The following is a 14,338-nucleotide window of genomic DNA, read 5'->3' as shown; positions in this document are numbered from 1 at the left end:
TCCTATATTCAAATGTTTTGCTAGTCTGTGTGCTTGCAAGAGATCAGAGCACTTTCTTTTTGGAAAAACAAGGCTGATACCAACATTTCCTGGATTTCCACATTTTGAGGCATGAGCCAGATTCAGTTTTAGAAAGATTTCTTCTCCTTTTACCCTAATTTATATTTACATTTTTGGTATAAAAACTGGGCCCCCAAAACACATAGGTTAGAAGCACCAGAAAAATAGATTGCTTAATAAATGAAATCACATTGTTATAATGCCAATAAAAGTTACCTATAGATGCAAAGAAAATGATGGCCAAAAAGTCCCGTATAGGTTCAACATAGGACATAATTTCTTCAGTAACCATATGACCTTGAGAAGAAATCAATGCTCCAGCCAAAAAGCACCCCAATTCCATTGAAACATCAAGAAGTTCCGTAATCTGTTAAGGAAGATTGGAAGCTTAAAGTTTACTCTTGAAATGTACAATAAAGTAGTATTTTGTCCTGAGTTTTTATTCCAAATTATAATTACAGATAGAAATATTCTTTTTGGACTGAATATGCATTGTTTTACACCAAAAAAATTTCAATGTGAAATATCTACAAAATGTTAGGGTTTTGTATTAATAATTTTATAGAACAAAATAGTTTTAAGAATATAAGATGTTACTTAATAACTATGATTTTCTTAAAGAATGTCTAGATTTTAAAGTATTTAATGTAAAAAAAAAAAAACCCATCCTTCTTATTTAACTGACAACTTCTTATCAAAAAATAAAAAGAAATTATATATTACCAGGTATCTATTGGCCAATGAATGGTGAAAAACACTACCCCATAGCAACATGGATTTTTAATTTTTTTTTTTTTAACAATTATCTAGATAATTTTCTTAATCTTTATTTCACTAGTTGTAAAAGCAACCAAACTCTTTAATTCCATAAGTCAAATCTAAATTGGGAAGACAGGCCAACACAATCTATTTGTTCTTCTACTTGCTCAAATAAAGCAACATTATTTTCTCTTTTAAAATAACTTACATAATTGCTCTCCTGTGATTTATAGTTAGTAAGCTATAACTTCAACTATTAAGTTTTTTCCTTAGAGGTTATAATTTATGCATGTTTTAATTTAAACTTTTATTTTTAATTTATTAATTAAATTATAAAGTTAAAATAATTAATTATAATAAATTTTAAAATTAAATAAAATTTAAATCATTTCTCATTGTCAGTAATCTTTCATACAAACTCTGCTTAAGTGAAAATTATGCTGCTTGAATGTAGGCTTTTTAAGATGACCTGATAACCCAGAGTCAGGAGATTTAAGGCTCACATATATTGATATTTCTCCCTCCAATAAATCATTTTTTCAAATGAAGTATTTTTCACTTAAGTATTGAAAATCTAAGAAGATAATGAAATAAAACTTGATTTAAAAATTGTAAGTGCCCTTAAAATATTTGAAATATTCATACAGAATATTATATTGAGAAATACTTTCCTGAGTACTTTTGACATGTCTTTGGTCCTTTTTTCTCAGCTCAAAATCAAAGCTTTGGAACGAAGAAAAATGTATAATGCACAACGACTATTTCTTTTCCTATAATCTGCTTTTATTAAGAAAGCAGATATGAACAACAATATTTTACATAATATTAAATATGTTTTGGATAGTCAACAGCAAGAGAAGATGAGAAATTATTGAAATGTCTCCTTTTGAATAAATTAAAAACAAAAAACTGATTAGACAAAGTAAAAGTGATTGATGCTATAAAGAGAGTAAATTAATATATATCTATCTGCATCTCATATAGCACGGTATAGTGGATTGCTGGCCTTACTGCCCAGAAAACCCAAATTCAAATCCAGTCTTTAATACACTGACTGGGTGATACTGGGCAGGCTATCCAATCCCTCAGTGCTCTAAGAAGTTCAGAGCATTAACTTGCAATGAGAGAAGTAACTTCCTCATTATGAGAGTTCTCTTTGCCAATGAGAAAACAGATCCAGTCCCTATTTCTTTCCCTTTTGATTACAAGCAAATCTATTAACTTTGGATGTCACAAATCAGGCTACTGTATGTTAAGTAGTTTCAATGCTGAATTGTCAGACTGCGCCAGTATAAACTTAATCTTCCTGATATGGTATCATCAATGCAAAACAAATGAAAAAAGCACAAGATTTTTTGAAGTGAATTTCACTTCTTTGATAATTCTTTCTAAGAATACTCTACTTAACATAAAAAATGTCTATAAAAGCAAATGTTTGTTTAGAACTGATTATTTAAATATACAAAATTTTAAAAAATTAAACTTAACTTTAAATAACACTTCCAATAGTTTGACTGAAGAGAAACTAGGTGGTATAATGCAATAGACACTGGTCCAAGATTTGGAAGAACTTATTTCAATGCTAATCAACTATATCAAGTCACTTTAATTTTGTGGACCCAAAATTTTCTTGTCTGTAAAAATGAGAAACTTGGATCAGATAATTTCAAAAGTCCCTTGTAGCGCTAATGATCCTTGATCATTAAGAGAGAAATTATATTCAAAACAGAATAAGAACTGTTTAGAAAAATTTCAAACTGTATTGAAGACTATTTTAATTCTGGGAAAGACAACATGACATAGTAGATAAAGGGCACTGGAATCACAAGACCTAGATTCAATGATCAGGTCTTACATACTAGCTGAGTGACCCTGACTCTCCTCATCCTCATCCTATTCTCCAAAAGTTCCACATTATTGTTTTTGGGTTTTTTTTTTTTCTTTCTTTCTCTTTCTTTTTTTTTTTTTTTTTTGGCTGAAATAATTGGGATTATTAAGGGTCACACAGCCAGGAAGTGTTAAGTGTCTGAGGCCAAATTTGAACTCAGGGTCTCCTGATTTCAGGGCTGTGCTCTATCCATTATACCAACTAGCTGCCCTGAAAAGCCCCATATTATCAAGCATCAGTGACAATTGTCTATTTTTTATTTTTTTTCCAATTGCTTAGATTTTACTTTATTTAGATGAAAGTGTCTTTAATTGACAATTGTCTTTAGTTTAAATTTGTATATAGTACTTAAAAGGAACTTACTATAGTATCTTGCTGAATTTAAGAACTACCCCCCAAAGTTTTCTAAAAGTATGCTGCTTTTTTTGTTCAGAGTTTAAAACTAGTCTGCATCAAGCTATAACTTGATAAGACAAAGCATTATAATAATAAACAGAAATTAGCAGGCATCTTAAAAAGCTGGGTTATTTTGATAAGAGTTATAGCTTGATGCAGGCTAGTTTTAAATTCTGAACAAAAAAAAGCATACATATATACATATACATATATATCATATAATAAAGGACTATGCAATTAAAGGATAATAATTGGTCAGAAATAGGGTCAAAACAACAACAACAAAAATAGGGGAAAGTAAGAATCCAGTGAAGTGAGAAGCTTGTTTTACTTTTATGTATCACCTACAGAGCCAACAATGAAATGTTTTTGGTTTACTCAAGAAAAATTATAAAAAGGAGAAAGGAGAAATGACAATTCAAATGTATTTCAAAGAGAAAAATCTTCAGGAATAGCCTCATTTATCATGTCCTGATGAAAAATGAAAATAGAAAGGCGCATAGGAAGGAGTCAAGTCAGTAATAAAATAGTTATTAATCATCTCCTTTATGCCATCTCCTTAATATGCCTAGATTAGAGGGATATAAATAAAAAAATAATTTATAATCTCTAGGGGCTTATCTTCAACTAGGAAGAAATTACGAAATATCCTGAAAATGTAGGGCCTGTAAAACATAAAGTGGCGACTTTTTTTTTTTTTTGGGGGGGGGGGGAGAGAGAGGGTTTCTAGATCTGTGATTTCATTAGTGTAGGGATTTAGTTAAGAAAGTCTCCTTTTATTATTCATGCCTTAAAATTTATTTTTTCTTAATTTTTCAAAATAAAACCAATGTTTATCTTAAAGATTAACAAAATACTCAACAAGATTTTTTTCTTATAACAAGACAAATCTAGAAAAAATTAATGTGAAAGACAATATTGGGAGAACAAAATAATTAGCTCAAAATAAGTTTTGAAACTAAACTTCTTGCATTTTGTACATCTTAAACTTAATATAACTAAATTCATTACCTTTGTTCCCAAACCCTCCCTACTTCTTAACTTCTCTATTACTGTTGGAGAAGCACGCAGGTCCACAACCTAGGATGTTATCCTCAATTCCTTATGCTCTCATTTTTCATATCCAATCAGCTGTCGAGTGCTTTCCAATATTTCTCACACATACTCCCTTCTTTTCTCCAATATGGCTACTACCCTCATGGAAACTCCTCACTTCACTCCTAGAACTAGAGCAATGGTCTTGTGGTTGATTTCCCTGCTTTAAACACCATCCTAGTCTATCCAGCTGTCAAATTAATTTTTCTTAAGAACAATGACCAAGTCAGATACATTATCTTTTTTCTGCTCCCAACCCCCTCCATTCAATAAATTCCACTGCTTCCCTATTGCCTCCAGAAAATCCTGATTTATAAAACCTTCTATAACCTGGCCTTTTCCTACCTTTCTAGTCTTCTTATATTTTACTCCCTTACAGATCCTCTGATATCCAATGACGCTGAACTTCTTTCCACTCTCTAAACAAGACACTTCATCTCCTGATTCTGAGCTTTTTTACAAGCTATCATCCATGCCTGGAGTTCTCTCCCTCCTCATTGTCTCTTCTAGGCCCTTAAACTTCCTTCAAGTCTCAGTTAAAGTCCCATTTTCTTCAAGAAGCCTTTTATGATCCCTCCTTAATAATACTGGTTCTCCTCTGTTGCTTATCTCCCATTTATTCTGTATCTATCTAATACATACATTATATATATGTATATACATATATTTTTGCATTTTGGTCTATGAGCTTTAGGTTTTAGAGAGTGTCTTTCCTTGTATCGCCAATATTTAGTATGTGTGATGCTTGTCAGATTTTTAATAAATGCTATCTGAATTTAATGATAGCTAACGTAAGAAAACTTCTGAAGAACAGAAACAAAAATTAGCACAAGACAAAGTAAGAAATGTTTACAAGTACTAGAACAGATGAAACAGTTCTGTGGAAAGAATTTTAGACTTAGAATTAAGAAATCTGGGTTAGAAATCTTTAAAGTTACTGTTAAAAGTTATTTTTGATATCAACAGTTTTAAAAATGTGACTAAGAATTAATAAAAGTAAAGAAACTACATATTAGCAAAATATTCTTTTATTGTCTAAAATTGCAAATGACTTTTCAGGGTCAGCAGTCACTTTCAGTAAGATTTTGTTTTTAAAAGTCAAAGTAATTAATGACTAATATTGTTATGAATCAGATACAGTACCACTTAGAGCTATAAAGTTCTATCTATAATAACTATATAGATGGCAATTATTATCTCATATTTCCTTAGAACATTACAACAAAACTGGACAAATTTAGATATTCTAACCATTTCCCTACACCTTAACCTAAGTTAACATACATTTATCTCTTCTGTCTAGACCTTTCCTTTCCTTTCAATCACATTGCTGCCATTCTAAAGCTTGTTACCTCAAACTTTGATCATTGTTATTATATTTTATTAACTGATCTCTGATTGTACTTTATATTCCACAATTACTCCCCCCCCACCTACCCCCAAAAGGGAGCCCGAATGCTTTTTGGATCAAATCCAAATTCTGTATCCTGGCAGTTAGAACTTTACCTTAACTATATATAACCTTTATATTCTACTACTTCCCAACAGTTCCTTTTCAGTCCAATTAAGCTGGTTTTGTAACTGTCCCATATATGTGGCACATTCTCTCTACCATTACAAATCTGCTTATTTCTTCCCTCTTCTGTAGGACTAGGGCCATGTTGGCAAATGCTTAACAACCAGCTCTCTAAGGAGAAGGGAAAAAACAAAACAAACAAAACCAAACCCCCACTTATACACATTTTAAAATTCAATCTGTATTATTAATATTTTCTCTTCTTAGAATTTCCTAAGTCTAGATAATCAACAAAGTAATAAATCAAGTCTTGATTTATGGCATTTTTCAGTTTCTGAGGTATAAATGCCCACAGTGAAAATTTAACACTAATTCTCACAAGCTAGCATGAGCTGGCTCCAACACATTACCATTAGTAACATTTTTTCCATTCTTGACCTTGAAAAATGCTGTCCATTCTTTAAAGTTCTTCACTCAAGGCTTTACCCTTCAATAAAGTATTTCTCAATTACTTTGGATCACAATGATTTCTCCATATTTTATTGCATTTTTTGCCCATATGATATACATAGCGACACCTGAAATATGTAGTCTTGTGTGTTGTCCATGTCTTTCTTGCTAAGACTGTAATCTTTTCAAGGCAGTACATATAGTAGACAGATTAGTATTTAGTATTTATTGGATTGATGATATACTATAACCTGTAAACTGCCAATGACATTTTAATTCCTTAACATCAGTAGTTTTATATATATGGCTATAATGTTTCCATTCATTAGACTTAATGGAGGTAATTGGTTAAAATTTTGGATGTTGATCATTTGAATTTATATAACAAGTAGAAAAGAAACAGTATCACCTCTATTTTAGAGCAGACAAAACCACAGGCAAAAACTATGAATGCATAAATTCTTCGAAGAATTAAAGAATGTTAAGAGTTAAAGTACTGATTTATACCTATTATCTATTCAGAGAACTGTCCTTTCATTATTTAGAGAGAAAAGTAGGAATATATTCCAATTCTAGAATTTTCTCTTTCATTTTTAATTTGTTATTGCTGTTCAATTGTATTCAATTTGCCAAAATACTGGAATGGTTTGCCATTTCCTTCTCCAGCTCATTTTACAAATGAGGAACTGAGAAAAATAGGGTAAAGTGACTTGCCCAGGGTCACACAGTTAGTATGTAAATTAGATGACGCAGACTAGATTTGAAATTAGGTCTTCCTGATGAGAGAAAGAGAGAAAAAGAGAGAGAAAGAGAATGAGAGTGAGAGAGAGAGAGAGAGAGAGAGAGAGAGAGAGAGAGAGAGAATGCTCTATTCACTACACCACCTAACTACCCTAGTCTTTAATTAAACTAAGGCTGTGACTTGAAGATTTCAGTGCATTTAAAATGAAGCCCATTAAAATTATCAACATATAGAATTTTCTTTAAAAGGATATGTTTTTCTATTTTCAGATGTTTATATTTTCAAGTTAGTTCAGGAATATACTAAAAAAAACTAGTGAATACAAGTTATATCTTTAAATGTCAATGTTCATACAAAATCTAATATGCTTAAATTTATTTGGAGATTCTTTCAAAGTATGAAGTGAAAACTTGCTAATATAACCCATTGGGAAATTAAAAGCCCAAATAATCTGTACATAAACAGAGACTTTCTTACAAAAGCAAAGAATCTTAATAAAAAAATTGGAAGTCTACTTTTATCAATTTAACAATGAATTACACTTCCTCCTAATACAAAATTATTCTGATTTATATGATAATCTGGGTTTTGTTTTTAATTACTCATCATGTGTCTTCCTCTCTTTTAAATAATAAGGAAACTTAAATTAGTTTACCTTGTCATAGATTAAAAAAATTAAATTGCCTTCTTTCTCTTTCATAATAATTATGGACTTAAAATCTTAAAATGCCATTGTGGTTCTGTATTAACAAAAAAAGAACTTTTTATTGCCTGGAGAAATTGCATATTTATTACTTTAAAAAATTCTAATCTATTCTCAAGTGACTGCACTTCATCCAGAAGATAGTATGGTAAAACTGACTTTGAACTACTGAAAATTTATTTCAAATATGAAACTGTCTGAAAGTTAAGATGAGGAAAAGACACATTTTAAATTGAAACTAATGTGACTCATTTCTTAATAGAGACTTTAAAATGCCTAAAAAACAAAATTTTAGTAAAGCATTTATTTAAAAGTAAAATCATAACAATTTTTAGGTTTGTCAACTGACTTATTTACAGATCAACAAAGGATACTACCAATAATCTCTATTTAAGAAGCAATTAATGTCAATAATTCATCCACATATAGAACATATTCTTCCCATTTTGCTCCTAAAATCAGGTTTGTAGAATCTCTGACTGAAGTATTATTTTTCTATTACATATATATATATTGCACCTGCCATCAATTTTTTTTAAACTTTCAAGGAACTGCCCTTCTTAGGTATGGCCTAAATCTGGACCAATCTGATAATTTTTAAGCTTTATAAAATGCTTATGATCCTTTAATAATGTAGCATTTTCTTTAATGCAGAATATAAATCTTCTCAAATATAAGAATATATAATATTATATCAGAATATAATATTATATATTATATATAATTATATATTACTATATATTATATATAAGAATATATAATCAAATATAAGAAAATAAATTTTATCATATGAAAATTACCGTTAACATTAGAAAGATGAAGGCTGATATTCCTAAAACAAGGATTTCTTTATTTCCTTTGCTCTCCACATGCAGCTTTCGATAGTATGGGCCTATAAGATAAGTCTTTATAACAAGACATATAAGAAAAACAGTAACCAGAGAAACGAGGATTTGACCAATCAGTATCAGTATTCTCAGTATTTCCAGGAAAATGCTGGAGGGAAACAAAAAAGAAAAAACATTATTCTATTTTTAAACCTTGTTTCTACCATTTCTACTGACATTAACTTCCATTTTTTTTCTTGTAATATGCTGTTTCAAATTAATTATCATGTTAATATGTATATTTTGAAATTCTGAAATGAAATCCACAAAATCATATAGCAGTCTGTCTTCCAAAGTGTTAATTTTATAATCTGTATTGTTGTTTGAATCAGATATAGAATATTGAATTCATAAAAAATTACACTGTTAGGATTGAAAATCTTTGTTGAAATACTATATGATGACCAATTCTGATGGACCTGGCCATCCTCAGCAATGAGATGAACCAAACCAGTTTCAATGGAGCAATAATGAACCAGCTACGGCCCCAGCGAAAGAACTCTGGGAGATTACTAAGAACCATTACATTGAATTCCCATTCCCTATATTTTTGCCTGCCAGCTTTTTGGATTTCCTTCACAGGTTAATTGTACAATATTTCAGAGTCCGATTCTTTTTGTGCAGTTTGTACATCAAACAGTAACGGTTTGATCATGTATATTTATTGTGTATCTAATTTATACTTTAATATATTTAACATCTACTGCTCATCCTGCCATCTAGGGGAGAGAGTCAGGGGAAGGAGGGAAAAAATTGGAACAAAAGGTTTGGGAATTGTCAATGCTGTAAAATTACCCATACGTATAACATGTAAATAAAAGGCTATTTAAAAACAAAACAAAAAAAAAAAACAAAAAAAAAAAAAAACTTTGTTGAAAAGATTTCCAAAAACAAATCTTTTTACCTACTTTTTTTGAGCAATATTTGACATAGCAAAATTTCTATTCAACAAAGGAATTAATATACTTCTAAAGTCCAGAGTTACACAATTGAAGGAATCATGGCAACAAAACAACTAATTAAAATTCTAATAGCATTTTCTTTTATCCTTTTTGTTAGCCAGGATTCTTTTATTTTCCAGTGAATTTAACATAATTATTAATCCAAACATATTGAGAATACTTTTATTTTGTTTACTTTTCAAAAGGGTACAAAAGTTTATAAGCAGTTTTTATTAGCATACCAAGAACTTAAGAAAGATATTCTTTATTTTTAATAATTATAGCTAAAAAGCTTTCATTATTTTGCATTTGTTGAATAAAGGAGCAGTTAGCTCACAGTTCTGACTAAAGAAATATACTACAACACAGTTCACTATGAGATAATAGGATAATATAATTACTTATTTGTACTATTACTAATTTGAAAAATCAGGCTTAAAGTAGCAGTGCTAGAAATGCAAATAGCTAGGGGCAATAGTACAGGAAACCAGAATCCATCCTGAAGCAGGGACCATACAGAACATATTCTGTACATAAAACATGTACAGAATACAGAAAGCAAGAAAGAAACCAAGTATGAATAACAGAGAGAAGTTGGTGAAAGGAAAACAAATGAGCAATTATTAAACATTTAAATCTACTTACTAGACATCCCCCAGAAACTTCTAAATGCTGTTAGCTTTCTGCTGCTATAATTACTGATGTTATGTTCCAACCTTTAGATTCATTAAACTAGCAAAAATAGTAACAGATGTCCAATTTGAATTCTTATCTTTGTTTCTATATTTATGATTCTTTTAACTAGTAAAGTCATACCTTATTTTATCTTTAATTTCAAAACTAATGGAACCAGGAAAATTCAAAATTATCCAAAGATCCATGTCCAAAGAGCTATACGAAAAGTTGGCTTGAATGCGTTTATCCCATTAAATTTCTAAATTAAACTAAAAACTATTTAAAAACAACAATAATAAAAATTTATTTTTTGCCTACTTTATCTGTTTTCTGCTTATAAAATTTGGGGGAACAATTAGTTTGTATTGTTATATGGATCTCTTTTAGTATACTGACTTGACTATTGATCATTCTGATTATTAGATGAAAAATCTGTGCTGAGCACAATACTAAATTTCTAAGAAATGAACCAAAAAAACCCATAACTGAGAGGTCAACAAATGTAACTATTCAAACCTGGAAAAGGCAATTTCATCTCAACCTATGGGTGAACCATAGATTCAAAATTTGGTTACTCATACTATGAATCCTCAAACATATCAGATAACTGAAGAATTAATCAGTTTTTTAGCTGCTCTATTCTTTTTTCAGAACTGCCTCTTAATTTAAAAGAATTCCACACCATAATAGGGAAAGCACAGGACTGAAAACCTAGGAGACCTGGTTCTAGTCATAGCTACTGTGTTTTTGTGGAACTCAGATTTTCAAACTGTAAAATCAGGATTATTCAGCTCCTTTTCATCTCTAAAAGATTCATAATTCCTAATCAAACTTCAAACTTTACTTCTGAAATTCCTGTCATCTCATGTATTTCTAAAACTTTCTGCTTCTGTGAAAATAATAAAAGTTTTTTCTCACAAATTTATTCTGTTTAAAGTCAGACATCTTTAATATTCATGACTTATTACATCTCTTTCACAGTGTATTGAACTGAAGTCAAATTTTTAATGATTTAAGTTATCTAGTTTAATAAAATTGAAATTTTGTTCTGGAAGAAATCAGAAAAACCAATTCTTCCCAGTGGCTGATAAAATGCCAGATAACAAGCTTTTTAATCTTTTTTTAATTTTAGAATATGAAAAGAAAATTATGAACCAGAAGAATATTTATGTTCCAAAATCTTAACTGAAAGATGAGCTACCTCCTAGCTCCTAACGAACCATCTCTATTATGTACCCCTCTGACTTTTGGAGAAGTCACTTAATTTAAATCTTAGTTTCCTCATAAACTGTAAAATTAAGGGTTTAGACAAAATGATCTCTGAGATACTTTCTGGCTCTAAATGATTCCAAGTGAGGTTTTGTAAGTCAAATAAGAAAGCAGAGCATATTCAAGACACTTCAAAACTTGGAGTACATATACAAATGATTCTATATTTTTATTAACTAAAATACATATTTTAGCTAAATTTTCATTAACCAGTTTATATTTTAAATATGTTTGTACAAATACATACAAACATGAATACTCACATGCTTGATTGACTTTACATACATACATACACACACATATATATTTATATATACACATACATAGAAAACAAATAAAGCACACAGTACTTATACATACTACAGGTTCTTCAAATTTTTTGATTATCATTTTTTAAAATTTTGATTATCATACAATGAACTATGTGAATTCTTCTTTGAGGCTAGGATGGCTAAAGTACTTAACCTAGAAAATAAAGTCAACCTAAGGGTTCCTACATTAATTACATTGAACATGACAATATATATTTTTAAAATTTTCATAATAGATATAACTAAATATTTTTCTTGATTAAAGAAAATCTAAATTAAAAACTCATATTCTCTCTCTATAAAATTATAAAGTAAGGATCACTATGTCAAGAATTTATAATTCATCAACATAGACATGCCTCTGCTGACAAAAGATTGAGATCCCTAAATAATTTAGTATTTCACAGCTTTCAAAGAAAAAAAATCAATCATACCCAGTGGCCAACCTGATAAGAAATCTCTCAGAATTTAGCTTGCCTGGTCCTGAAACAACAGAAAAACAGTTGCTCTCTAGACCCATATTTGAGACCTTACCAGTGTGATAGAACAGAATCTGGCAGAGCTTGTGTTCTACTAGCAAAACGTTGGGAATCGCCTACTGGCCATAATGAGGTATTGGCTAGTCTATTTATTCTACAGAGGAACATATGCAAAGAATGCTAAATTCCTACAATGTGAATATCACTCTTTTTAAATGAAAAAATTAAAAAAAGAAGTAGAGGAATTTTAACACATTTTTTAAGGTCCTCAAAATTTTATTTATTTATTTGCTATTTCCCCCCAGTTATATTTAAAACATTTTTTTTTTACATTTGTTTTTTAAAACTTTTGAATTCCAGATTCTCTCCTTTATCTACACTCCTCTCCCCCATTAAGAAGCCTACATGTGAGGGACAGCTAGGTGGTACAGTAGATAGAGTACCAGCTCTGAAGTCGGGAGGACTTGAGTTCAAATTTGGCCTCAGACTTCCTAGCTGTGTGACTCTGGGCAAGTCACTTAACCCCAATTGCCTTAGCAAAAAAAAAAAAAAAAAAAAGAAACCACATGTGAAGTTATAGAGTAAAACATTTCCATAAACGTCATTGACATATATCATATAGAGCTCAAATGTCAAGTTTTTTCTGTCAGGTTTGGAAGATCATTGGACTGGCTGTGTGATCACTTAAACTTCCAGGATGCCAGACAGTTCTCTAAGACTATAAATTACAGACAAGTTACCAACTTTTGGTTTCCTACCTTAATAAAATTAGAGGCCTGAATTTTGTCCTTCCTTAATCTCCCCCAAAGAAGTCACACCACATAAACTAGTATTTCAAACCTGAATCATTAAATTTGTCTTTTAATCACTTATATTGCTGTTACATGTAGTACCCATAAGTTGTACAATTCTTTAAGTTATAAGACTCTTTAAAAGATAATAAGAATACCTATGATTTAATTGTCTGTTGTAGAGCAAAGCTTCTACAAACTTTAAACTGTGGATTGTGACCCCATATAAATTAGTAAATGTTTGATTTGTGTAACTAATATGTGTGTGTGTGTGTGTGTGCGTGTGCATGTGTGTGTATATGTAAAACACACACACACACACACACACACTCCTAAGGTTGTACAAAATTTCCTCATGGAAAAAATTTAAGAAATCCTGTTGCAGAGAACTGTCTCTCAAATTGGATAAATCCTAGGGAGTTGTCTAGGACCCAAAGTCACTAGCTTGAATTGTATAGGACCCAAAGTCACTAGCTTGAATTGTCAAAGTCAGCAAGACTAGATGTGAACAAAGATTTAAGACCAACACTGTACCAAATGTTATGCTTCCTTTTTTAAAGGAACCACTGTAGCAAAATCTGCTAGGGGTACTTTCTTTTGTCATCTGGCTTTTCATTTACCATGCCTTCTACATGAATTATAGTCAACCCCCTCCCAAAAAGAAAAGGAACTCTAGCTTAAAGTTTGGGGATTTATTTTCACTGAGATGCAGAATGGAGTTATAAAAATCATAAGCTAAAACACAAAAGGAGATACAGACAGCTATAAAATTTTCATTCTTGGTAATATTTTATGAATAATCAATCTAAAAATAGTAAATTATAAAAAGGAAACATAATAAAATTTAACCTGGAATATGTATTAGCTCCTGCTTGTATAAGAGTTGGCAAAATAGCTATGAATAATCCAAGCTGTACATCTTGCATTACTAGCATGCCAAGAAGCACACTGCTGTAGTCAATATCACCTGTTTGAGAATAAAGAATGGTATTAAAAACATGAGTTTAAAGGAGCATAAAATATCTCACAGATATAAAATACTGTCATGGTGATTTGCTCTGAAATGTTAGAATAATCACAAAGTTGCTGGGTTTTTTGCCATATAAAAACAATGCAGATTTTAAAATGCATTTTTTCAAAGTAAAATAGTAAAAATATTTCAGATAAGATTTTGAAAAGGGCTCTTGGAATACAGTTGCTTACATCATTTACATGCCTACAACATTAATTTTCCATAAGTTAAGTAACATTACTGAGGATATTTTTTGCATTTGAATCAATGAAAAATAAATTTCATTCAATGCCAGAAAGGTAGGTAAGCATCTTTCTTAATCCACATTTTGTTCTTCAAGACAGTCAAAATGGATTGACTCAAA

General features: G+C 30.3%; 1 protein-coding gene across 3 annotated transcripts in view; it reads right to left on the bottom strand.

The window, feature by feature from the left end:
• Positions 1-14,338, bottom strand: part of TMCO3 (transmembrane and coiled-coil domains 3) — a 66,664-nt gene that overhangs the window by 11,545 nt on the left and 40,781 nt on the right. For 2 of the 3 annotated variants that reach the window (XM_051984243.1, XM_051984242.1), the window contains exons 8-10: positions 13,812-13,929; positions 8,410-8,605; positions 277-427 (exon numbers count right to left, since the gene is read on the bottom strand). In XM_051984243.1, coding sequence (XP_051840203.1) covers positions 277-427; positions 8,410-8,605; positions 13,812-13,929 — 465 coding nt within the window. The remainder of the gene's footprint in view (positions 1-276; positions 428-8,409; positions 8,606-13,811; positions 13,930-14,338) is intronic. The other variant, XR_007951758.1, reaches the window with a different exon arrangement.

This window comes from Antechinus flavipes, chromosome 3 (genome assembly GCF_016432865.1).
Source record: "Antechinus flavipes isolate AdamAnt ecotype Samford, QLD, Australia chromosome 3, AdamAnt_v2, whole genome shotgun sequence".
Taxonomy (NCBI): Eukaryota; Metazoa; Chordata; class Mammalia; order Dasyuromorphia; family Dasyuridae; genus Antechinus; species Antechinus flavipes.
Note: the sequence above shows the minus strand (reverse complement) of the source record. Positions and strands in the feature narration are given on the sequence as shown.